Genomic DNA, 27,916 nt, shown 5'->3' on the forward strand with positions numbered 1-27,916 from the left:
GTTTAATACAAAGATTGCATTATTGATTAGAAATTTTTTATCCCTACACAAGACAGACGTTTTCAGTGGCAGGGGAAGACAAGCACACTGGTCACACCAGAGTTATCCTCAAACACAGAGATATATATATAGACTAAGGAGTAGTGCAGGGGAGATAATCAACATTTTGATTTAACGGACTCTCTTTACAAAGTGACTGCACCACTGGAATAAATGAAAATACATCTCAAGATTTAACCAGTATTATATACCGGCACGGTTGGCCAAGTGGTAAGGCGTCCGCCCCGTGATCGGGAGGTCGTGGGTTCGAACCCCGGCCGGGTCATACCTAAGACTTTAAAATTGGCAATCTAGTGGCTGCTCCGCCTGGCGTCTGGCATTATGGGGTTAGTGCTAGGACTGGTTGGTCCGGTGTCAGAATAATGTGACTGGGTGAGACATGAAGCCTGTGCTGCGACTTCTGTCTTGTGTGTGGCGCACGTTAAATGTCAAAGCAGCACCGCCCTGATATGGCCCTTCGTGGTCGACTGGGCGTTAAACAAACAAACAAACAAACAAACCAGTATTATGTACACATGTAATTGTGAACCTCTTACACACAGATGAAAATGAGAATTAGCTATATTTATACTACTCATGAAACCTTAAATAACACATTTACTCATGCATGTGTATTCAGCATTGTTTTCACTACGTTACATTTACGACGCTTTATATTTGTGTATAATATGTAATGTGTAAATATTCATATGTTGTTGTTTTTCTATACCTTTTTTTCTACGTTAATATCCATGTAAATATGTGATTAGATTAGTCCCCTCTCTGGGCGAGGGCTGGTTGAAAAAAAGCTCGTATTGCTTATGCCACAACCCTCGAAAAATAAAATTTGATTTGATTTGATTAAAGAGAGATGTAACAGGAAGAGAAACTATTACATAATGATATGCATTCCAAAGCATCATGATACAGGACCAGTTACTCCCATAATGGGTTATATTTACCACTGGTCACCCACAAAAGTTTCAAATGAGTGTGTTACATTTCACACACAAAAGCAAACTTTGGGGCACTGTCAAGATATTAATGTGGAAAAATGCACACAAATAACAAACAGCAAAGAGCAAAACTTCAAGAACCTAATAATGATGTCTTTTGACTTTTACCATGCATGATATGAAGGGTATTTTCTCACTCTGGACTCTGAGTGTGTTACTTTTCACCATAAAAGTGTTAGTCTTAAAATTGTTAAGGTAAAAAGCATGTATCAACCCACTTGGTCATAATACTGTATACTTTACAAAAAAACTATGAAATACAACAGAAAGTCTTCAGGTTATGACCCGGTTTTGAAGTTATCAAGGGAAATATTGCTTTTTAACCAATGAGTGTGTTACAAAACAGTCTCCATATACCCCCAAACAACACACATTCCTACTGAGTGTATTCAATTAATTGTGAAATAAGGTCTTCTTCTTCTTCTTCGTCGTTCGCTGAAATAACTTAATAAGGTCTAAGAATGACACTCAGCCATATTTAAGCTATTTTGAAACATCCCTGATGCAAGTATAGTCATTTCAACAGTGTATGTGACTGTGAGTGTGTTACATGACACAATTTTATTTTACAGTTGCAAAGTCTGATCCTCATGGCTTATTTAATTCAAACTGGGAAAAAATAGTTATCCGAACGCTTTCACTTCAATATTTACATCAATCTGGAAAATTGAAAGTGCAATGAAAAGCAATTCCTGATAAAATAAAGTTCACTGAGTTCCAGGTTACTTGACACAATTTTGCCTGTGTTTTTTTTGTGTGTAACAAAAATTATTTCAGCATTGAAACCTCCAATTCTTCTTCTTCTGCGTTCGTGGGCGGAAACTCCCACGTACCCTCGTGTTTTTGCACGATTGGATTTTTACGTGTATGACCGTTTTTACCCCGCCATTTAGGCAGCTATACGCCGCTTTCGAAGGAAGCATGCTGGGTATTTTCGTGTTTCTAACATAGATTACAGGATCTTTTCCGTGCGCACTTGGTCTTGTGCTTGCGTGTACACACGAAGGGGGATAAGGCACTAGCAGGTCTGCACATAAGTTGTCCTTGAAAATCTCCACCTTAACCCACCAGGCGCAGCCGGGATTCGAACCCACGACCTTCCGCTTTGGAGGCCTGCGTCTAAGCACCAAGCCATTGCGCCCGTTGAAACCTCCAATTCAAAACCACAAATATGCACATTATTATATGCCTCCTTTTAGTTTTAACCTTTCTAACTATGTTTGAGAACATTTTTATTTAATTTTTTTAAATTTCTTGAGTGTTACTTTTCATATACATGTGTAAAGCGACTTTGATGACACAGTTGTTTTGTTTACCAGCGATTAAAAAAAAAAGGTAGTTCTAACAATCAACCGCTAGGTCATACCGGCAGTCAATTTTGTTTCAGTATTATCTCATTTCAACCGGTAAAATACAGGTAATTACCGGTTAACGCCAATACTGTGGTATGGGGTTTTCAAAAAGGGTACATGTGTGCATTGAACTCACAGTTTACAAATGTTTGGTGTAAATTTGGCTGTGCATGAAGCAGTTGCCTTGTATTACTGCTTGAGCATGCAGTTGTGCTAGTTGGTCACTTGACCTAGCTTACTTATAAGTATATTCGGACCATTAAGGTGTTGGTGACAAGTACAATGTGGTTAAAACATCCAGAAACAGGAAGAAGATATGTAATAAGGAAGGGAATAAAAGTTTGATTGTACAGAGAGCCACAAATCTGCAGTCTCGGTCATTTACCCCCTCCCTGTAAGATCTACTTATTTGTTAGTTTATGTATTTCATTTAGTGCAATCCTCTTATGAGCTTATACATTTTCACAAGGTTTAAAGGACATCCCTGAATATAGTACTTCCTTTTACCTGAGAAGCTGTGAGATAAGAGCACTTTTTTCTTTGTACAGAAAACACTTAAAAGTTGCTGGAGTATTTCGACAAGTGCAGTCTGCGGTCCATTTTAGGCATCCAGTGGCAGGAGAGAATTACAAACCTGGAAGTCCTTGACAGAGCAGAAACTACCAGCAATATTAAAGGCACAGTAAGCCTCCCGTAAATCATCACAGATACTGTCAGGCTTTTACACACAGTACAAACACCCTTCCATTTGAACGCTCACCAAACGGGAACATCCTATGTGCCCTTCTGTAAAGAGCGAGCAATTTTTAAAGAATTTATTTTTGCGTGGTTTATCTTACCCCTGAGCCATTGTGAACCCGTGTGATCCAGTTTCCCTTTTTCACAATGTAGTCGTCAGTTAGTAATTTGAATGCGACTCGCTGTGAGCTTATCTGCTATAGCACGTTATTAAGTACCTCTGACTATGCACGAAACAAACGGCTGTGGTTCACAAGAACTCTAGCGATGGCTTTTGACTGTTCAGAGGAACTGGCGATAGGTATAAACCGTCGTCTGCTACGAGAACCACGACCTTGCGTGACCCTGCTTCCGGGCTTTTCTTTTTTCAAACTTTCAAAACTTCGAATTGTACTGATCTTGTCTTGATGAAAAAAAAATTCTTTTATGATTTAAGAGTGTTTGTGTAACAAGCTGTCAATTTATTATTTAGATTTTAAAAGATAGGTCTAGCGCCAAAACGCACCACGGTCCGATTGTCTCTGACACAATCCGCAAAATTAATTCTTTGAAAATTGCTCGCTCTTTACGTAGGGCACCTAGGATGTTCCCGTTTGGTGAGCGTTCAAATGGAAGGGTGTTTGTACTGTGTGTAAAAGCCTGACAGTATCTGTGATGATTTACGGGAGGCTTACTGTGCCTTTAAAGCTATGGTCCTCACAGCCCAGCTCTGATGGACTGAGGCTAGGTCATCAGAATGGAGGGTTCAAGAATCCCCAAACAGCTGATCTATGGTGAACTTTCCATTGAGGGAAGAAACCAGGGCAGGCCTTGAAAGATATGTATATAAGGACTGTGTGAAGTCTCACATCACACAAACTGGAATAGCCCCCAAGGAACTGGATTGCACTAGCTGGCGTGCCTGCACAACCTTTGAGGAGAAACGCCAAGCAGCTCTCTCTGAGGCCTGTGAAAGACGGTAGGCGGCAGCAGCTGCTGTGCTAGTCGAAGAACAGTTCAATTGCCCGCAATGTCATCGGCCTTGCTGGTACAGACTTGGACTCCATGAGCCACCTGAGAATCCATACCCGAGTATGATGAGGATGCATTAGCAAACGTCATCGTCGGACAAGACTACCAAGAGCTTGCCTCTTTCCATATTAGCAGCAAAAAGCTGCACATTGGTTTGCTGCATTTTGGGGTTCACCCATTTTTAAGTAAAATGAAAACTTGATCTGTTTTACAATTTAGATAAAGTGATTGTGTTAGAAAGTTTTTAAAGGGACAAACGTTTTGTAAGAAAAGATGTCACATTACCTATAATGAGATCGCAGACAACCACCAGGAAACGCATAGTCTCACTCTTATCTTTATCTCGACTCTCTCGTCATGCATATATTCATTCACTCTGTCTTGATGAGATATCACGGAATACCATGGATGAACAGCGGTTGTAACAATTGCGTGTGGTCAAGCCCCTGATTCTATTCTGAACATCATCTCACTGATGCAAAGTGGGACCTTCTCTGTCTACAACTTTGTTTTTGCTTCTATGGAGCACTAAGCAGATTAAGTCGCTCAAGGCTAGGGCGAGTGGCAACACACCTCTCAGGCTTGTCACAGAAGGTTTTTGTCCAAGTGCACACCAGTATCACATCCCACTAACCCCACACAATGAATGGGTCCCTTGGCAAGTGTTCATTTGCTATTGCCACATGCATGCTGTATTGTTTTGTCACGTTTCTTAGTCAGCTCACCCCAGTGTTCAGACTGCTAAAACTGTCATGGTTCTGATGTTACTAAAAGTGCAAGATACCCTTGTTAAAGCATTGATGCCCTTTCTATGACCTTACCTTGAACATAGAGATGTTATTTCTTTAAAAAATAACACCTAGTGTGGTGATGTATATCAGTTGATAACATTTTATTACACTGAATGTTAAGACTGTCATAGTTCAGAAGTTATCAAGAGATAACAGGATGAGCAGCTAGGGGCAGACACTATCACAAAAGCAGCAATGCTTTGGCTTGTGGACTCTGTTGTAACCAAATTGTGGAGTATGTGTGCAGTTAAATGCCTTAACTCAGACCATCTGCTGATCCTAAATTTAAAGCCCCACTCTGCCTCCTGTAATACAATCTGTTTCTGATCCCCGAGCCTCCCAAGCTTTTACAGACAGTACAAACATACTTCCATTTGAACACTTACCGCTCGGGAGCATCCTGGCTGCTTTCCATTGAGAGTAAGACATTTTGAAACAATTTGTTTCGTGCAGTTAGAAAAGGATGTACTATAAAACAAATCGGAAGCCTCATTTTGGCGCTAGAACTAGCTTTTAAAATCTAAATAAAAAATTGACAGCATGTGAGACAAACATTCTTAAAGGTACTTGTCTGCATTTTTATACATAACTAGACATTTGACCATTAAAATGCTGAGTCTATTCCCTACAAATATCAAAAATATACACCCCCCTTCGATCAAGAAGAACAAAGCCAGGGTAGCCGTTTGAAAATTAATTTTATTTCAGCATAGTAGGATATGCTTATTTGGCAAATGATGATGGCAAAATTCCTCTCGAATAGTGTGCATTTCGTTCATTTAAACAAATCGTGGACATCGCTCCAATACCCAGTGTCAAACTGTTGCTGTGATTGTGTGGGCGTGGCTGTCAGCATAGCGACATGATTAAATTACATATCTTTACCCAACTCACATATAGCAATTAACTCTAGTTCAGTGCTGGTAACGTTGTACGCGTCCCCTTGGTAACAAGGGAGACCACTCTAAAAAAGAGTGATCCATCCCATAAGGCCAGACCGATATCCAGTCCAACTTCCGTATGCGTGCGCATACGCCGCCATTTGTATCATTCTCACTCAGCGTTCCAAGCGAACTGCTCGCTCTCTACGTACGCTCTGGCTGTTGACAGCTTTTCACCTGAGTCTTCGACTTTGGCTTCTCCCCTTGGTCGCCGCCTAAGCTACACCTTTACCTATGCTGTGTGGTGAGATCTTTCTGATTTTGTTGTAACTTTAGCGACGTTTTGTCGCTTGTCTGAACTTGTGAAATTTTTCTGAAAATTGTTTTCTGTGAAATTTTTTCGTGAGTTCTTTTGCTATGGCTGAGGCTGCGCTCATAGATAGCGCGAAGAAGAAGCTTAGCTCGAGGCAGGTACCTGATGCTACTCCGACTAAGAAAGGCTCGAAGAAGATTAAGGGCGCAGGAAAATCCGCGTCTTTATCGTCAGAGCCGTCTTCTGTTAAATCTCCCGTTTTGGCAGATAAACAAGCAGCCTCCGGTCAAACTACTTTAACTTTAGACAAAGGTATGTCTTTCGGGTATAGGCCATACTGAGTCTGGTACTCCTCCTTGCCCGGGTTTAGCACCCACTGACGTAGCCTCGTTGTTATTGACACTTAGCGCGCAGGTTTCCACTTTAGCGTCAGAATTGTCTTCTACTCGGGAGGAACTGCGTTCACTCCCTTCCGGTGTTTCAGATGCTTTCTCTCTAGCTAAGAGCCGGCAATCTCCATCAGCTTCCGCTTCGACTTCAGCTCAGGCTTCAGCGACCGTGACTCGGGCTGATGTCCACGCCTTGCAGGACGGTGGGACTCACATGGTGTCTCTGCTGAGTGTGCCGACTGGTGACAAAGGTATGTCTACACCGCAAGTAGCTAGGTCCTCTAGTGAAAGCGGTGTGCGAGCTCAGGAGGCAGTAAAGCGCTATAGTAGCCTTGAAAGTCCCGATGAGCAGCGAAAGGATGTCGGGCTCTGACCCTCTCTTTATGAGAATTTCGGGGAGTCTCTTCGTCCTCTTCCGCCCGGTGGGCAGGAAGTAGTCGGTCACGCTGGCGCTTGGGTGGACCAGGGGTGTCCATCTGAGGGTCAGCTTCCTGAATGCGATTTCGAGCATGAGGGAGTGACTGACGAGGGTGCTGCCTCTGTGGTAGAGGACACCCAACCGAGTTTGCCCGGTAAGCTGTCAGACGCGGTGGCGTTAGCAGCTGAGGTGGCATTCAGGTACTTCCCGGAAGGGGTGGTTGCGAACAAGGACAAACTTCCTCCACCCCTTTCGGCTTTCGATGATTTCCGGAGTGCGAAGGAGCAGAAATCTCGCTTCCGTTTCCGGGAATCGTCAACTGTTGCCTATGAAATGGCAAGCGTTTTGGTGGGGAGACGTAATCCGGCGGTTCCTGGCGAGGCCCCGGTTGACGTTATCCCGTGGCTGGCTAAGCCGGGGGTTCGAGCTGTTTTCGGTTCCACGAAGTTCAGGCTGAACCCACAGCCACTCCACCTCATTGACTCCTTCGCTCTGCCGTCGGGTGTACTTCCGGTGACACCGGAACTTGCTGCGTTGAGAGAAGATGGCTACGGTAAAGATAGGGTGGTCCCTTACACTGGGTCGTCTCTTGCATCCTTGGAGGAGACTGGGAGATCTTTGCTAGAACTCACTTCTGTGTCTGAGTCGTTGCAAAGATCGCTGTCCAGAACTATTGCCTCATCGCTCGATCCGTTCGAGTTTCGCTTTGATGCGTCTCCGGCAGATGCCACTATTCTCCTGACCACACTGGCTAGGATAACCAGAGAGCAGATGGCTATGTCCGCTAGGCTTTATACTCATGCGGTACACTCTAGGAGATCAGCTTTCCTGACAGGGTCCAGGATTAGGGACAACGCCACCATAGAAAGTTTGAAGATCTCTCCCTTTGCTGAGGGTTCGCTGTTGGGGCAATCTTCGCTTGACGCTCTCCAGAAGGAGACACAGGATGCGCGTGATGTCGCGATCACTCGTATCGCGTTGCAGGGTTTTCAAAAACCCCAGAGCAAGCCACAGACGCAGTTTCAGCCTTCAGGCAAGCCTCGGACTTCCTCGTCTGCTGGTGGGAAGGCTCAGAAACAGTCTTTATGGTTTCCCATAAAACCATTTATGTTCTGAATTTGCTTGTGCTAACAACCCAAGGGAAACAACCACTTCACACAATCATACTATGAAACAAGCCAACACTGTGATTGCGGATGTTGTCGCTGGATCTACCCAGCGACTGCATTTTTGAGAAAACCAAAGTATTTATACATATCATCAATCAAAAATGCATACTGTTTAGCACCAAATTGTTCGGATACATAGTCATCATGTAGGCAACATGTTATTATAAAGTACCCGAAATTGTGAGAGTATCCGGTCGACTAGATGGACAAAAACTGCATACTGTTTAGCACCAAATTGTTCGGATACATAATCATCATGTAGTCAACATGTTATTATAAAGTACCCGAAATTGTGAGAGTATCCGGTATTTTTCCTCAAGGGGTAGAGGCCGCGGAGCGCCTTACCCTAAGAGGGGGCAATCGTTTGGAGGTTCCAGGGGGTCGGGGCGCAAGTCTCACCCCCAATGAAACCTCCCCGAACGGCACATCCCAGTAGCCCCCGCACTTGTTGTAGCGGGCGGCCCGTCTAGGGCCCTCACTTCCTGGCTGCAACTGGTGGGCAGCAAGTGGGTTACTGGGATCGTGCGTTCGGGGTTCCGGCTTCTCTGGTCAGGGCAGAAGGCTCCCCTGGTCAGGATAATACCGCCTTGCAGGGCGCCAAAGGATTTGGAGGCACGGGATGCTGTCCAAAACGAGGTCACGGCTCTTCTGCTCAAGGGAGCTATAGAAGAGGTCTTGGATCCACGGTCACCGGGGTTTTACGGCAGACTTTTTGTTGTGCCGAAAGCCTCGGGGGCCTGGAGACCTGTGCTGGATCTTTCTCCCCTGAACAAGTTTCTGCGTGTAATCAAGTTTACCATGGAAACTCCAACCTCAGTCCGGGAGGCTCTACGTCCGGGGGATTGGGCGACGTCTGTCGACTTAACAGACGCCTACTTTCACGTCCTCATTCATGTAATGGACAGGAAGTGGCTTCGCTTCCCTTGGGGCGGCAAAACATATCAGTTCAGGGCTCTGCCGTTCGGCCTGTCGTTAGCCCCCTGGATTTTCACGATGGTGGTCAGACAACTTTGCGCTCTGTTGAGACAGGAGGGCATCCGTCTCAAAGCTTACCTAGACGATTGGCTAATTCTTCACCAGGACAGGTACCTTTGCGAGGTTCATACACAGAGGGTTCTAAGCCAGGCCAGGCTGGGCTTCTCCGTCAATCTGACAAAATTGGAGTTGGAACCATCCCAGAATTTTTCCTACTTGGGCATGGAATTCGACACTCTTCGTTGGTCTGTCCGCCCATCTCAGAGGAGGGTCGACAAGCTTCAGAACCAGATTCGTTCTCTTTACGAAAAGAATCATGCCAGCGCTCGGGTTTTGACTTCGGTTCTGGGTCAAATGGAATCCATGGCTTCTCTCATTCCGCTAGGCAGGGTTCACAAGCGGCCTTTTCAGGCCTCCCTTCAGTCAAGGTGGGACCAGACATCCCAGGACTGGAACGTTCCGATCGCACTGGGAACTTGGTTCCAGCAGACCACGAGTGTGTGGCTTCTTCCGGATTTGTTTCTAGGAGTTCCCATTGTTCGACCACCGCCGGAGAGAGAGCTGTTTACGGACGCGTCTCTGACCGGGTGGGGTGCTCATCTGGACGAGCACATGGTGTCAGGGATTTGGGATTCTACTCAGGCCTCTCTGCATATCAACGGGCTGGAGTTGGAGACTGTTTCCTTGGCTCTTCTAGCGTTCAAGCCTTTTCTGGAGGGCAGTGACGTCCGTCTGCACACCGACAACATGTCTGTGGCGTCGTATGTGAACAAACAGGGGGGACACGGTCTCCCAGTCTATCCGACAGCGCATGCCGCATTTTGACGTGGTGCCACGCCCAGCACATTCTGTTGTCAGCCGTGTACTTGAAGGGCAGTCTGAATGTCCTTGCCGACACGCTGAGCAGAGGGGACAGGATTGTTCACTCGGAGTGGACTCTCTCACACCAGGCCTAACATCGTCTTTGGTTGCAGATCGACAAGCCCATGATAGACCTCTTTGCGACGAGGTTTTCGGCGAGACTTCCTCTCTTCGTATCCCCCTTCCCGGATCCTCTGGCTTGGAAGGTGAATGCGCTGGAGATAGATTGGACAAATCTACCAGCGTACGCTTTCCCTCCTTTCTGCCTTCTAGGCAAAGTCCTCAGGAAAGTGGACTTGGAGAAACCAGCGCTGGTTCTGGTCGCTCCTCTTTGGCCAAGCCAGCACTGGTTTCCCGATCTACTGCGTCTAGCAGTTCGGCCCCCGATCCCCCTCGCCCTGAAAAGAGGAGATCTCGTGCAGCCTCGGTCAGGCGTCCCGCACGAGAATCCACAGGTCTTGAGCCTACACGCGTGGATTCTGTCCGAAGTGCTTTGCTTAGGGCGGGGGCCTCTACCTCTACACTGAAATTTGTTCGTCATGCTCATAGGAAGTCTACCTCTTCAGTTTACTCCTCCCACTGGGCAGCTTGGTCTAGGTGGTGCTCGCTTAATGGGGTTAAGCCTCTTTCACCTAGATCGATTCAAGTAGCCAACCACCTTTCTTGGTTGGCAGATCAGGGAGCTTCTCCCTCTTCTCTTAGGGTTCGGAGGTCCGCGATCTCTTCGACTCTCTCACAACTCGGACACAAGATTTCACTCGGCGGAGTGATCGCCAGCGTTATTAAGGGTGCTTCCCTTTCAGCGGCTCGTTCTAAGTCGCTTCTACCTGCGTGGGATTTATTTTTGGTCTTGCGGTTTTTAGCCTCGGAGGAGTTCGAGCCTATTTTGTCAGCCAGTTTGGCTAGTTTGACGCGTAAGACCGTGTTTTTAACGCTTCTCGCTACCTCAAGGAGAGGTAGTGAGGTGCACTCTTTGTCAGGATTAGATAAAGACATTGCGTTTGAGAAAGATGGTTCCATTTCTCTCAAGTTTATACCCGGCTTCCTCGCGAAGAACCAGAAACCTGGTCAAGTTTCTCCCATCTTGCACATCCCACCCTTGAGCAAGATTTTGGCTCCTGGAGATCCCGATATTTTTAATTGTCCCGTGAGAGCTCTCAGTTGCTACCTGTCTCGAACACGGCTTCTTAGATCAGAAAGTCAAAAACTACTTTTCATATCTCTAAACACTACTAGGTGTAAGGATATCGCAAAGGTGACTCTAACCAAATGGATCTCCACTTTGATCAAGCAAGCATATGCCTGGTGGCAGTTGCAATCTGGTGACGTTAGGGCAGTCTTGCCTCTCACCTCTGCTAGGACTCACGAGGCGAGAGCCTGGGCATCCTCCTTGGCAGTTCTCCGGTCTGGCAGACTAGCCGAAGTACTGGAAGCTGCATACTGGCGTTCTGAGGACGTCTTCGTCAATTTTTACCTCAGATGTCTCTTCAGTGAGGCAGGATGGCAGCTCTGCGCTACCTGCAATGGTAGCTGCAGGTCAAGTCCTACGTGCTTAAATTTTGTTAAGTACCCACCACCTATAGTAGCAATCTGCTATATGTGAGTTGGGTAAAGATATGTAATTTAATCCAAAATTTTAATAATAAATTTTCATTTAATTAATATACTTACCCAACTCACATCGTTTAAACCCTCCCGCCTCCCCGCTGTGGTTGTATTGGGTTCTAAAAAAGTAGTGAGTTGGGCTTCGTTCGAATGATACAAATGGCGGCGTATGCGCACGCATACGGAAGTTGGACTGGATATCGGTCTGGCCTTATGGGATGGATCACTCTTTTTTAGAGTGGTCTCCCTTGTTACCACCGGCACGGTTGGCCTAGTGGTAAGGCGTCCGCCCCGTGATCGGGAGGTCGTGGGTTCGAACCCCGGCCGGGTCATACCTAAGACTTTAAAATTGGCAATCTAGTGGCTGCTCCGCCTGGCGTCTGGCATTATGGGGTTAGTGCTAGGACTGGTTGGTCCGGTGTCAGAATAATGTGACTGGGTGAGACATGAAGCCTGTGCTGCGACTTCTGTCTTGTGTGTGGCGCACGTTATATGTCAAAGCAGCACCGCCCTGATATGGCCCTTCGTGGTCGGCTGGGCGTTAAGCAAACAAACAAACAAATCCCTTGTTACCAAGGGGACGCGTACAGCGTTACCAGCACTGAACTAGAGTTAATTGCTATATGTGAGTTGGGTAAGTATATTAATTAAATGAAAATTTATTATTAAAATTTTGGAATTTGATTGGTCGATATTTTTAGGCAAAGCACATGTTCTCAGCAAACAGAAAACAAAATATTGGAAGTGTCAAAAATAAAAACTTTTTTTACATACCGTACTTTCCGGGTGACAAGGCGCTTCGTTATCTAAGACGCACCCCCTTCTTTTTAAAAAAAATTGTAATCCAGTCACCCATTGGACGCAGGGGGCCGATAGGGCGCACCAAAATGACCCAGTTTTTGCCATGAGAGGTGGTTCCCCTGTCATATCTGAGAGAGGAAACACTTCCTGCATCGGGGTCAGTGACCGGTCAGTGACCGGTCAGTGACCGACTTTAACTGAGTGAAAATATGTGTGCCTCTGTGTGTGCGGCCAGATCAAAGGCATTGTGATAGCTGGGTGGCCTTGTTAAAAGACACGACCTTCTTCCCAGGGGTCAATGACCCAGTTTTTGCCATGAGAGGTGGTTCCCCTGTCATATCTGAGAGAGGAAACACTTCCTGCATCGGGGCCAGTGACCGGTCAGTGACCGAGTTTAACAGAGTGGAAATCTGTGTGTGCGGCCAGATCAAAGGCAGGGCAGTACCTAGTAGCTGAAACATGCATTATCACAAGTTGTTTGACTGGTACTCAAGCGGTCTCTGATTTTTTACGTATTTCATACACGGATTAGGCGCTTCGTTATACAAGACGCAGGGGTCGAACTCGAGGAAAAAAGTCGCGCCTTATGACCCGGAAAGTACGGTATATTTTTTTTTCTATAACTTTTTTCCCCATGGTTCATTCATCATCTGACATAACTTAGTATCGAAATCTAATCATAAGATTATTGAAAAAATGTAGACGACCACCTTAAAATCATAAAATTATGATTTTTTTCATCAAGACAAGATCAGTACAATTGGAAGTTATTGAAAATTTGAAAAAAGGGAGCAGCCTGTCATGCAAGGTCGTGTTTACCCAAGCAGACGAATTTTCTGCATATCGCCAGTTTCTTTGAACGGTCAACCACCACCCCTCAGTTTGTGCCACATGCAGTCGTTTGTTGCTTTTTAGATTCAGAGTTACACAATAAGGTGCTATTGCAGATACAGCTAGTCACATTGAAACCACAAACTGACGACTTAATTCATCACGTATGTGAAAAAGGGAAAGTGGGTCCCACGGGTCCACGATCGCTCAGGGGTTGAATAAACCACAAGAACTGGTGTGTGCATGGTTTACGCATGCTAAATAGCCATTCAAATCAACTGTGCCATTTAATGCTGTTAAATGCTAGTGTAAGTGTGTTCCGTAAGGTTAGAATTGCTTATTTTGTGAAAGATTCCATTGTTCTGTAAACCTCATCTCTCTTTAAGGTGAAAACTGAACATTTATTGTAAACGCTTTTGTTATTTCAGCCATGCCTCAGAGACCTCCCACCAGACGACCGCTTACAGACCAGAATGATCCACCACCACCAGTAAGAAATATTGATTGTTTTCCTAGTTATATATGACAGCAATTAATAGGGAAAAACCTGTCGCAGGGCATTACTTTCAAGCGTGTGCAAGATTGTATGTACCACGCTTCTGGAGCATGACAAGAACCAAGTCAGACTCACCATCGTCCCTCCAAAAACCCAACAATGTACACATCGCTTTCACTTCTCCGGCTGTTACTTGTTTCTTCTCTTCACAAATTCATTAACACTGAGAATATTGCAAACGGATCACAGACGACAGTACTGTTTCCATACACGAGTTAAGCTGCCAATATTGGAAAGAGGCTCCCGTACGAAATGAACATATATGGCCAAATTAGAGACATAATTATAAGAAACCTATAAGTTTCTTATAAGAAACATAAATTTCATGTATGACAAGTAAAAAGTTGTGTATGTCAGTTATAGGAATAGGTTTCTTACATTAAGTTTCTTATATGAAAAAGACCACAATTAATATATGAATCATATATGAATCCTATATGAAAACCTTAACTTCCAGAAACCTATAGTTCCCTCCCTTATATGTTTCTTATATGAATCTTATATGGTCACAGGCATGAAAAGGAATCTAAAACTGTGACATGTTCAGGAAAACTTTTAGCCTAAAAGGGAGACTCACAAAGAAAGGCTAGACAAATCCAGTCACACTTATAAGCTCATAAACACACTATAAGTTCAAAAAGTAGTTTATTTTTAACAAACTAGTAAATTTAAATCCCGGCATATGTACATAACTTGTCACAACGTCACAAACTTTATTTAACCTTACAAGTGCACTATGACAGAAAATAAACATAACCCAAGCAAAAAACCCACATTAAATGACTTTAAATATCAAAACAACACCAAAAACAAAAATCTAACATTATTACACCCGACTAGAGCATTGTGTACATAACCGTCACATCATATCACAAAAATGCAACAAAAAAGGTGACAAGACGATTTCTGACCCCTCAGTACAAAACCCATGTAAAAGAGATAGACACCAGACAGCCACAGCAAGGAGAAATGTAACCACAGAGGATGAAAGGAATAACATCCTTTTTCACTTCATCCGTAAATAATTGCTAAAAAATCGAGATTAAAACAACAATTAAATTACATATCTTACCCAACTCACATATAGCAATTAACCCTAGTTCAGTGCTGGATACGCTGTACGCGTCCCCTTGGTAACAAGGGAGACCACTCTAAAAAAGAGAGTGCCCTCCCTTACCGAAATCTAGTATACCACAAATGTGCTACATGTAGCGCATAATTAGTACACTGTGGTACGTGCTAGAAATGTGCCAAATTGGAACCATGGACTTAGAAAAAAAAATAGACAAATGCCACAAAGGTTCCAATTTGGCACATTTGTGGTACATAAGCTAGAAATGTACTACAAAACTGCAAACCGGCTACTGGATTAGCACATTCCTAGCACGTGCCACAAATGTGCTACGCCTGGTACATTTCTAGCATGCGCTACAAATGTGCCACGAAAGTTCCAATTTGGCACATTTGTGGTACATGAGCTAGAAATGTACTACAAAACTGCAAACCTGCTACTGGATTAGCAAATTTCTAGCATGTGCAACAAATGTGCTACGCCTGGTACATTACTAGCACGTGCCACAAATGTGCTACCAAACTTAACCTGCTATTGGATTAGCACATTTCTAGCACGTGCCACAAATGTGCCACGCCTGGTACATTTCTAGCACATTAAAAACTGAATTGTAGCTTATACTTATTGTATTTTTTATTAATAGTAATATTGTGCTATAATTTATAAATCCAATTGTACTTGTAGGTTTGCTGCAGCAGCTATTCGAGCAATAAACCGGGTGAAAAATGCACATATTAGCACATTATTGGCATATTAATAGTACACTATCGGCACACTGACCTAAAATCCAATTCACAAAATTATGGTCTTGTTCAAATCACTTCAATTGATTCACACGCATACATTATATGCAAAAACAGAAAACCCAAAATAGATGTAGAAAGAATAAACCGCTTTTATTGAATGAATATGGAATGTCAGTAACACACACTGACCACAGACCTAGATCCTTATGGAAAATGAATGTCATTTACACATTACACCTACCTAGATTCTCATTGAAAATAAATTTCAGTTCCACGTGTTATTGTTTTGGAATTTGAGGTCAGTTGGGTAAGTGACACTTTACGGAGAAAACTTGAACTTCGCTGCCCCCGTTTTGTGACGATCAAGATTTCAAAGCTTCTGTAGTTAACCTTCACCGTACTTTGTGGGTTGAGGACGACCCAGAGCCTCACACAACCGACTTTATCTCTGAAACTTTTTGGAGTTTTTAATTGAGACTTCATGCAATCTCTAATCACCATACGACCTTTCCATTGCCCATTTTTGACTCACATGCGAAGCAAAAGTGAGTCTATGTACTCACCCGAGTCGTCCGTCCGTCCGTCCGGACGTCCGGACGTCCGTCCGTCCGGCCGTCCGTCCGGAAAACTTTAACGTTGGATATTTCTTGGACACTATTCAGTCTATCAGTACCAAATTTGGCAAGATGGTGTATGATGACAAGGCCCCAAAAAACATACATAGCATCTTGACCTTGCTTCAAGGTCAAGGTCGCAGGGGCCATAAATGTTGCCTAAAAAACAGCTATTTTTCACATTTTTCACATTTTCTCTGAAGTTTTTGAGATTCAATACCTCACCTATATATGATATATAGGGCAAAGTAAGCCCCATCGTTTGATACCAGTTTGGTTTACCTTGCTTCAAGGTCAAGGTCACAGGAGCTCTTCAAAGTTGGATTGTATACATATTTTGAAGTGACCTTGACCCTGAACTATGGAAGATAACTGTTTCAAACTTAAAAATTATGTGGGGCACATGTTATGCTTTCATCATGAGACACATTTGGTCACATATGATCAAGGTCAAGGTCACTTTGACCCTTATGAAATGTGACCAAAATAAGGTAGTGAACCACTAAAAGTGACCATATCTCATGGTAGAAAGAGCCAATAAGCACCATTGTACTTCCTATGTCTTGAATTAACAGCTTTGTGTTGCATGACCTTGGATGACCTTGACCTTGGGTCAAGGTCACATGTATTTTGGTAGGAAAAATGTGTAAAGCATGTGAGTCGTATGGGCTTTGCCCTTCTTGTTTGAAAGATTATCTTTGTGAACAAACAAATAAACGATGATGTATAGAACTACACAGTCCGGATGATGTGGGTGGTGGACGACCCATATGGAATTACGAAATGAATGTTACGTTGTTTATCCTTATTCGGATGACGTGGGTCGTGTACGACCCATACTCTGCAAAGAGGCGGAAAAATGTTTATTCCTATCCGGATGGCGTGGATCGTGTACAACCCATAACTTTTTACGTTGAATCCTTTGGAAAGTGTGGGTCATGTCATCCGGACTGTGAAGTGTGGGTCGTGTCATCCGGACTGTGTAGTCCAACGCTTGATCCGGTGAAGGTTAAAAGGAGAGTCAGAATGCCCGGGTCTTGATCCATGTCATTGATGCAGAAAAAGGCAGCTCACATGGGACTGCAGGCCATCAACTGCAAACACAAATAATATTCATATTAAAGATGACTTACTTATGCACTTTAAATAATTTATTAAGGTCGAGAAAAAACATTTGGATTTCTGTTTCAAGTGTTTGTTGGATTCTTCCATTCCTCCTGGGTCTTGCAGACTTGAAAGTTGACAAGAAAAGCTACTCTTCACTGTGCACATGTATCCAGGGAATACTTGAAAAAAACAGCATAGTAGTTATTATTACTGTTGTCTAATACAGTAATACTATTACTAGTAACTTAATTTACAATTCAACATTTGATATTTTTTAATTTAATTTTGAAATTGAAGAGAAACAATTAGATAAACTTGCTAATTTTCAAATACTAAATGTATGGAAGGAAATAATTGGTTGGCAATATTACAAATGACGAACGCAAGCACTCTTCGTGGATGCAAGTGAGCTATAAAGTATAATGAATGTCCATGGCCGATGACTCAGTCATAACTAAAGTGCTCAATTCAAACTCAAAGCTAAGTTCTGTTCTACTACTTCTAGTGGCACTGGTAATAATAGTAGTACTGCAAAATGTGAAGATGTGTCTGTAACAGTAACTTGAGTAAGTGAAAGTTTGAAAAGAATGTGTATTTGCTTGTCTTCGTGCCATACTACTATTACTACCAATTAAGTATCAGTCAATCTGACAGAGTCACTGTGTCTATGATTTGAACTTCACTTTTCAGTCACTCAACTCACTGGGTCAGCACAATAGCTACACTAAAAGTTAAAATACCACTGTATCAAAACAATCTACACAACTTACCAACTATAGAGTGAAGAAAGTGAAACAGAGTCAGTCACTCATTGCGATTCGGGTGGAGGCAGAGTGGATGTTTCGTTTCTGACTTAGCAAGTAGACCTGTCACTGTCACTGTCAGCCATGGTTCTCCAAGTAGTGAGGTCGGCAGAACTAGAACGAGGCTGACCCAGATGTGTCGTCATGTAAACAAGCTACTTTGAACAGTAATTTGCTGTGCTCTACAAACTATTAGACTTGATTTTATGAATGTGATGAAATAAAAGAAATCTTCTTCTTTCCAATGATGTATCACACAAGTATGACTTTTACCTACTCGCAATGAGATTTTGAGTAGCGCGAACCTGCAATACCGAAACTGACGTTTTACCTGGAGGTCGCCATTTTGATTCAGAGTTGACTGCTCCCGGAGAGCACATGACTTTGGCATCATTATAATATTTAAATTAGGTATCACGTGGTCTTCATCAACACAAATGGCGTTTAGATCAGGTAGATATTTTTTCGATGAGTTTTTTTGTAAGTCAACTGCTTTTACAGTGGTTGAACATTGGTCATTTTCAACGGCAGATATGTCTAATACCTTTGTGGCCATCACATTGCACTTCGAAAAATGAGTAGTTTAGTCTATCTTCTGTCAAAACAAACCATAACTTTTAGTGCAGAGGTTCGCGCAATTTTCCGCAAAGCGATGTTTGAGGTGAACCCTCTCCCAAGACTGGCCGGGAATGGGACGAGTTACTTCCCTTCCGTATTTTGTTGTTGATGGTTATTTCCCCTGAGGCAACTTTCGTTTTGTTTTTACTTTTGAAGTGAGCTGTATTTTGCTTGAAGAATGTTGTTGTGAGATACGGTTAGGAATATATTCAATAGCTTGATGAAATTTAGACTAGAATCTGAGATCTGTAGCTTGCAAAAAAAATGACACGCTAAACGTTGCTTGTTAGAAGCAAACATCCAGTTTGTATGTGTAGTTTAGATGTATGACAATACGACCAGGATGGATGCCCATCCTGAATGTCGTTTTTATGGCCGCCATGACAGTTTTCAAAATGGCTGCCGCCGCTATCAAATTTTGGAATATCTCTGGCTCTAATACGAATAATTCAATAAAGTTTGCATTTATTTCTACATTTTCTGACACGAGGAATGCACTTAAGATATTTTAGAAATGATTCACTAAGGTTTTAAGCTGTTTTCTTAATTATCCACGACACATCGGAAAAAATTAAGACATTCGGACACCAAGACTGTTCGGTTTCTGTACAAATGGTCTGCAGACAATGACAAAATAGTTTCAACATTCTTCAATCCTAGTAATAAAAAAAAATATGCAGTACAGATACAGAAACATTTGACATCAAAGTTCAACAATAGCACCCTTGGCATATTGCAGAGCAAATCAGTCTGATGAGTTTAAACCCTCCCTCTTGTGGAATTGACACACATAATGCATATTGAGTGTACGGCTATTTGTTCAATCCTCCTGCTGCTCTGCAGATCTTGGATTTCTGCAGTAGTCTTTGCAGTGGCATGCTCGCGTGCATGCTAGAGCCAGGTGGGTGCACTTGCAACGACGCGTGGCACAGCAGGTAGGACCAGCACCACACCCACAAGATGCAAGTTCCAAACACATTGACTCTGGGACTTGAGTTGTCAGAAGCTTAGGTTCAATGCGAGTGTTCTTCCGTCCCAACAGCATGCAATCCACTGTCAACGACCGAAGGTAGCTGAGGATTTGTTTCCATGGCTCTTCTCCAGATCAGCGTTTGGTAATGAGAGCGTCTGATGTGAAGAGAAGAGCAGCATGTGATGGCGGGAGATTCTCAATGCTTTTCTTTGCATTGTGAAAGAGAGAGCAGCGCACTTGTTGGCTGGCTGGCTGTGTTTGGATCATATTGCTTGCATATGAAAGCTTCAGCGTTGTCCTGTGCCTGCTGGTCAGGAAAGTCCTCCCGGCCAAGGTTCTCGAGAAGCTGAGGATGCTTAACAAATGTACTCCATGACTATGCCAGCAAATTGACTGGTGCTGTCTGATCCTGTTATTGCATGGAATGCCAGTACAGACGATTGCACTGCCTCTGGTAGATTAATGTCGTGCACAGGGATATACTGTTTCTTCCTGGATATCCCAGTCTGCATCCACATAAGGGGACTCAGCTCGGTCCGATGTACAGTGAGGAGAACCAGGACATCTGTGTCAGAACTGATGATGATTGTCTGACCATATCCCTGCTGAGAGGCATCTTTTGATGGAGCAGTATTCGAGTGTCCGCTTCCTCATGATCTGCCGATGACAGTTGTGTCATGTCTCTTTCGGATGAAGACCAGACTTTGGCTGCATCTGCAAACCAACCTCCAAGTACAAGTTCTCGTCCCTCCTCATTTGGAAACTTCTCGGCAAGCTGGGAACAGAGAAAATGTGCCAGGCTGGCTTTGTTTTCATTTGATGGCAAGACCACCTACTTTGCCTGCTTTGTTCACATGCTCAACAACCTGGTCATCTGGGATCTGGTTGAACGTTTGCCTTGACTCCTTCGTCACAAAATCCTCAGCAAAGAAGGCTTGGTGCACATCTGGCGCTGTCTCAGAGGGCATTATCATATCTGCTAGAAACACTGCTCCCCATCGTGTGTAGTTGACATGGTCAAAGGCCCCAAACCAAGGCAGCATCTCTGAAAAGGATGAGAGAAACAGATTCCAATCTCTATCACGCAGGGAGCACGTGAAACGCAAGAGAATGGACACCAGCTTCATGTACGTCCGCCAGCACTGGAATGTTGCATTCTATGCGCAGCTGCTGTCAAACTCATCCAACAAAGCTGCCATCTGTCTTGCCTCTGCCAGAAGAAAAGGAAGAGACGTGCTGATCTCTAGATCATCTTTGTCAGCAAATCCTTGAGCTACATTTCTAGCAGCATCTTTCAAGGTGTCGCTGTTGACTTTCTCATGTTCTGCTGCCCAGTCTTTGAAGTGAGAGAAAAGAATGGTCCAGAGTGCTTTCAGGGTTAGTTTATGTGCACGTATCACTCGATTCCAGGTTTTCCCTTTCATGACATTGCCATGCAGCTGTGTTTCGCCAAGGACGCCACTCTCAATCCAGATGTCAAGGAAACCAGAAGAAGCCATATTATTCATGTATTCACCTATCACCTTGGAAAAGTTCTTTTGAATGTGTAATCCTCCCAACATGAAGATGAAATCTTTGCAACTGTCTTTCTTGTCCTATTGCAACATTTTTGCTTTGCAGTATAACTGCTCATCAAACGTAATGATCGTGAATGTTTCGCCCAGTTTTTTGGTCATTGCCTCGCATCGCTTCATGACAGTCCATAGAGTGTCCCATTAATGGGCTGGAGCGTTCAGAATAGACATAGACCCTACTTCTGTACGAGGAGTGTCGGTGGTGGACATCTTTTGATTGAAGCCACTCCATCTTGGAACTACCTGGAGATCAGGCCGATGTTATCGTGCATAAGCAAAAAAACATTCCAGGTCCAAAGTGAGGGACTCCATCATCTTTTTAGCATCTGGCTCATACCAGTTTTCCTGCACCTCTTTTTGAAAAAAAAACCGGTTCTGGTGTCGGATTTGTCATGTTTGCGTTTTCCAGATCAGAAAGTTCAGGAGATGTTTGGACAACTTTTGAAGACGATACCTTGACCTGAATATCTTTTACTGGCTCTTGGCGGGTTTTTCTCTTATACTGTGTTGCGTAAAAGGTTCCCATTCCACTGAGGGTTTTTTCAATGATGTCGATGTTTTTTGATGAGAAACGGACATATCCTTGTGTTCCCTCAGAAAAGTTTATTGGTATCATGACATTGCCATGTTCATGATACCGGCTGATGACATCATTAGCTATGGCTGTGCCGGCACGACGTACGGTCTCATATGACACTGAATGACCAGCAGCATTGAGAAGTGTCACAAGCTCTTTGGACCGCGTTGCTTGATGAACACTTAGCCCCAAACCAAGATGCTTGGGTGTCATTTTTCGGCCTCCTGATGCCAGAAACACAATGTCTTGACAGACACTAAGAACTTTGGTCCTGATCTCTGTTTCCTTGTCATGACTGACCTCTTCATCAGGGATACCATCTGCACACAAGAGTTTAATGAAAAGAAACAAGGTCTATAGCACAACTTTTTCAACATGTTCTATGTCTAGATTGCCAACTATGTCATGTCCTTTGGTATGTTTCATGCCATTGTGGATCTTCCGAGCAACTCGGAACAACCAGCTCAGAATGTCATCTTCGTGGTGAATTGTGGTATGCTCATTTTCAGTCTGGAGCATATCTTCCTCTTCACTGCAGCTCCTTTCTTCAATGATGTTTTGAAGCATGTTTTTCACTGCAACATCACCAAAACCTGATGGCACAATCAGAAGTGGCTTTATGGGGTCCAGTGGCTGCACAAATGACACCGTATCACCGAGAACTTTCAGTATCTTCTCTTTGAAGCGGTTGCTTCTGTTAGGAGCAGGCTGGACATCAAAATCTCCAGAGAGCATCATGCTATAGTGGTCCCAGACAGTTTTCAGGGACAAAATATGTCATTTTGCCATCTCGTTCTGGAGGTGTCATTGTGTTCTCAAAACAGATAGAATCAGGGTTCTTCTCCTCACTTTGACTGCCTTTGTGTGCATGCTTTCTGCAAAAGAGTACATAACACTTAAAGTGATACTTTCCTTCAGCTGCCATCATACCATAGACCCCAGCTAATCTGCACCTCATGACTGGATCGAACAGAGACAGTTGAATCATTTTGGTAGACGTGTGCTCAAACGCGACTTGGTTCAGTGGGCTTCCAGGGACATTGGACTGGCAAAAGATGCATTTTTACCAGTCCGTAGTAGTGACTGAAGATTGGCGCAGTGTCTTTGTTGGGTGGGTATCCAAGTTGAACTTGAAAGCATTTGGGTCAGAGACAGCTTCTGGCTTAAAACGCTGTTTAAGCCGTTCAATTTTGCCCTCGTGTGTAAAGCTGCTGTAGCAATCTTTATGCCAACGTATTTCATGGGCATGGTATAAAAGGTTAAAGGCTAGATTTAAGGGTATCAATCACTTCAATGAAGGTTTCATCATTGTACTTCTCACGTTGATGGATGCCTTGAGTGATGTTATTTATGCCATCCTCTGTAGCTTCTTGTAGTGGATTTGTCTTGCTGGTTGTTCTGGCATCTTGACCAAAAAACCCACGGCTCCCACTCAATATCTATTGCTTCTTGCCGGCACCTTATTTCTGATGAAAGTCTACGTGCTGGCTCCATATTCTATTCCTGTTACAGAAACTGAAAACAAACCTACTTGAAATCAGTTGAAGAAAGAAAAATCGTTTATGATTGGACCAACACAGCTTGAATAAAAAAATATTTTGACCAAAAATTATTTTAAATTGCAATAAGCACAAATTGTATCATGATATTCGAGTTCTGCAGCCTCGAATTAGTATAAATAGCCATTTGGTTTTGGGATTTGCTTCATATACAAGTGGAAATAGGCTTGTGTATGGCGGTTTCGGCCGCCATTTTGAAAACTGTCATGGCGGCCATACCAGTAAAATTCAGAAGTGGCATCCATGCCAGGCATATAGCTAAATGTCCAAACTACAAGACCAAAGTGGATGCCTGCTTCTAACAAGCAACGTTTAGGGTGTTTCACCTTTTGGAAGTCAGCCTCTAGACTAATTATTGGGGGTAAAAAATCAAGGGTCTGCCAAACCCGGCAAATACAGTAGGCAGCCCAGAGAACCCTAAATACCTCTCCCAAGATGGTACTTTTCGGCAATATTTACAGTTTCAAATTGTTAGGATAACTTCTTTGTGATTTTATAGAGGTGTTCTGGGGAAACTGAAAGGTAGCCTTGTCAGGGGACAACTATTCAAACCCATATCCTCATCATTTTGTTTCTCGATTGAGAATAATCATTTGTAGATGACTATTATTCATTTCCCTTGTTAGGGTGTACTTGCATGTACTGGTGGTTTATTACCCAAATGTCCTCACAGTGACTGAGGCTTACTGGTGTTGGAGGGATATTTTGTTTTCCCTTATGGTATCCTGAAACTGGTCTCTAAGCTCATGTATTCTGGCAGTAGAGCCGTTCATTGCTGGGTTGAACTCCGTGGTCCCTTTAAGGAAGGGTACACACCAGTCCTTCTCGATTGCGAGAATAAGCGATTGTTTTGCAGTGGTGAGACTGATTCTGCATTTGAAGGTTTCCTGCAGTTTGTCCAAGATGGGGATCACCCTTTCTTTGGCTGGTTTCAGGTTAACCTGTCCCGTGCACCAACTATCCCCAAAAAGCAGTCACATTTTGTCATCGTTGCTGTGATCCCCAGATCGGTATAATGAGCATAACTTTTGATGTAATTGAGATATCATTTTGAAATGTGCTGCATTTTGTTTCTCATGATCAGACCTTTTGTTTGATATATAATAACATAACTTTTGTTTTGGGTAAAATAACCATGCTCTTACACTACCTGTCCTCATATTTTGGCAACACATCATCGTGACCCCAATATTAGTATAACAAGCATAACTTTTGAACGAATTAAGATATCACTTTGAAATTTGCTGCGTTTTGTTTCTCATGATCAGACCTTTCATTTGATATATAATAATGTCACTTTTGTTTATAAGCAAAAAATCATCCGACCACACTACTCCAAGTTGTCAAAGTACAGATCTCTGGACCGGCTTGCTCTTCGCATGGAAGTAGTTGTGGATTTCAACATAGCAACAATATTGTAGACTTTGATCCCACACTTAGATATCCAGTTCAAAAGCTTCGTTCATGATGCATTCCTGGGAAAATATCCACTCTGAACACAGCACTGTTTCAGTGTTTGAATCACATGGCAGTTTCGTGGGGTAGAATCAAAATGGCGGTGTATTTGTCTCCTTTCATTTGATTGGGCGATATTTTTAGAAGTAGCCACTCACGCGAAGCGACACAATACATGATCAAATACAGCTTACTTGAAACAAGAAAAAGTGAGAAGCTTGTGCATACCATGCAGACAAGAGAAAGCTGACTGCCTATTTTTTTCTCTTCTTATTCCACATTGACTTCCTTAAAAGTTTAAGTCCAAAATGCTTTCTCATAGTGACCTTCTCCATTTAAAATCTTGAAGGAACTTACAAGTACAATTATACTCTTTTTTTGTAATTTCTTATAATTTTGTTTATTTTTCACAAAAGCTATCTAGATGTGTGGATTTTGTATCAATGAGTATACAATGTAATACATTATGCTAATCTTTTATAAAGCTGATTTTGTGTGAAATTATGTGTTTATATACATTTTAACCATGAATCCCTGTGTTTTTACCCTGTATCCTATTTTTTTTGTACTTAATTTTTACTGTGACAGTTTCTGTAGTTTATGCAAAATTCTGCTAAGTCCAAGATTGGCATATTTGTAGCATACTGTGAAAAAAAACTAAGTCTTTACTAGCACACAAAAATGACAAAGTATTTCATTGGCATATTTGTAGCACACAAGAAAATAGCTAAGTCCATGATTGGCACATTTGTAGCACATAATAAAATAACTAAGTCTGTGATTGGCACATTTCTAGCGCGTAAGAAAATAACTAAGTCCATGATTGGCACATTTCTAGCACATGCAAAGAGCACACAGTTGTTCGTTAGCACATTTCTGGTATAGAATAAAATGACAAAGTCCATGATTGGCATATTTCTAGCATAGGATTGAAACCTGTAGCACATTTGTGACCCTCCACCACGAAATGAGTCGCATGTCACCTTTGCATGATTTTCATATTTTTACATTTTCCTAAAGAGTTTTTTATGCTCTATCCAGTGGTGAAAACCGTTTTAGAAAAGAGCGAAAACTGTTTGAGTTATAAGCCTGTGACTAAGGTGACCCTCACACTGTTACCAGACACTCCCCGGACTTATATTAAGCCTAACGCAGAACTGCGCGAGGTGACATGCGACTCATTTCGTTGTGGAGGGTCACATTTTGTGGTATACCACAAATGTACCAATGGTTGTTCGTGGCACATTTGTAGTATACGTTTGGTACATTTAGTACATTTTTAGCATAGGATTAGCACAAAATTGGTATACCAATAATGTGCTAAAAACTGTAGGGGCTATCCCATAATGCCAGACTAACCACCAGTCTGACTTCCGTATGCGCGCGCATACACCGCCATCTTATCATTCCAAACTCAGCGCTCAGCCTGGCTGGTCGCATTTACGTACGCTCTGGCTGTTGTTCAGCCGATGTTGCCTTGTCTGTGGGACTTGGTTTCTTCTCCTTGGTATTCTTTCGTCGTCTTACCTTGCTACTGTATTGAGGTGAGATTGTTCCTTGTTTTGTACTTGATGTAAAGGCGTTGTTTGGCCATTGTTGACTTGTGAAATTTTTCGAAAATTGTTTTCTGAAATTTTTTGTCGAAGTCTTGCTTGCTATGGCTGATAACGTTAAGAAGAGGCAGGTTTCTGAGCAGGTGGCTGCTGAGTCCTCCCCTCCGAAAAAGACGCCTAGGAAATCTTAACAAACTGTCGCGTCGGTGTTAGAACCGAGCTCGGGCAAATGTTTTGATGTTTTGATAGACACGCCTTCTGCCTCCATTTTGCCGGCGAAGCCTTTGGATAAGGCCGCGCATGATGCTAAGCCGGCTAAAGCGGCTTCCGCTCCTGTTGTTTATGGTCTGGTGGCCGCGGACGTGGCTTCTCTTTTGCTTGCACTTAGTTTGCAGGTATCTTCATTGGCCGAGGAAATTTCGTCTACGCGAGCTGAGCTCTGTGCACTCCCTTCCGGGGTGACAGGGCCGTCGTCTTTGGCCAAGGTTGTGGCGGGTCCTTCCGCTACGGTGACTAGAGCGGATGTTCACGCTGTTCATGATGGGGATGAGATTTTCCCACTTCCGTTGGGTGTTCCTTCTCCTGGTGGTTCGCTGTCACAAGGTATGTCTGCTACACGAGTATCCGGGTTCTCCGGTGAAAGTGTAGCGCGTCTACAGTCAAAAGTAGCCACGGGCATCGCGCTCACGGGTGAAAGTTCTGATATCCTTACTGGCCATCGCCGTTCCGTCGGCAGGTCAGGCGGGGGTAGGGACACTGTAGAGCGTACGGAAGGTCGGTGCTTTCTGCCGTGTCGTTGGGCATTGGTCAGTCTGTGCGGCTTCCGCTTCCGCTTCCGCCCTGGGGGCAGGAAGAAGACAGTAAAGATGGCTCTCTGTTTGACTATGGCAGTCAAGCAGGGGGTCAACTTCCGGATTGCGCTGAGGTGCATGAAGGCTGTCTGGACGATGGTGCTTCCGCTTTGGTGGATGGCGTCGGGTTCCGGTTGCCGTCTAAGTTCAAGTGCAGTGGTGCTTGCAACTGAAACGGCATCAATCCACGGCCGGTTCCGCTTCCGCTTTTGCGGCTGTGGCTTCTGCCGTTAACACTGTGGTGTTTGGTAGTCGGCACTCGTCAGCCTTCGGCTTCCGGTTCCGTTACTGAGGTTCCTCTGCTGTTACACAGGCTGCGTTCACTTCCTCTTCCAGTCTTTCAGCTGGGATGAGGCAAGTGGATGGAGAATCCGTTCACGGAGTTCCGGCTTCAGGGGATTTTTCCCAGCCTTTCCCTCTTCTTGGCATGTGTTGCCCTGTCGGGATTGGTTTCCGGTTCTCATCCTTTCGAAGATCGTTGGGATACTACTGAACGGGATGATGAGGGTATAGAAGATGAAGCTTCTGTGGCAGAGGGTGATACCTCGTTTTGCCTTCCAGCTAAGCTGCCGTCTTTTTAGCTCTGGCAGCAGGGGTTGCTACACGCTACTTTCCCGAAGGGGTAGCAATAGCATCGTCATATGCCTTTTCTTCTCCATCCTTTTTGG

At 43.6% G+C, this 27,916-nt stretch overlaps 1 protein-coding gene across 1 annotated transcript in view; it reads left to right on the forward strand.

Moving 5' to 3' along the window:
* The window catches only part of LOC138983143 (uncharacterized), a 210,632-nt gene that overhangs the window by 18,920 nt on the left and 163,796 nt on the right, over positions 1–27,916 (forward strand). Inside the window, exon 2 of the mRNA XM_070356552.1 lies at positions 13,619–13,680. Within this exon, the coding sequence (XP_070212653.1) occupies positions 13,619–13,680 (62 nt within the window). The remainder of the gene's footprint in view (positions 1–13,618; positions 13,681–27,916) is intronic.

The sequence above is a fragment of the Littorina saxatilis genome, linkage group LG12 (assembly GCF_037325665.1).
Source record: "Littorina saxatilis isolate snail1 linkage group LG12, US_GU_Lsax_2.0, whole genome shotgun sequence".
Taxonomy (NCBI): Eukaryota; Metazoa; Mollusca; class Gastropoda; order Littorinimorpha; family Littorinidae; genus Littorina; species Littorina saxatilis.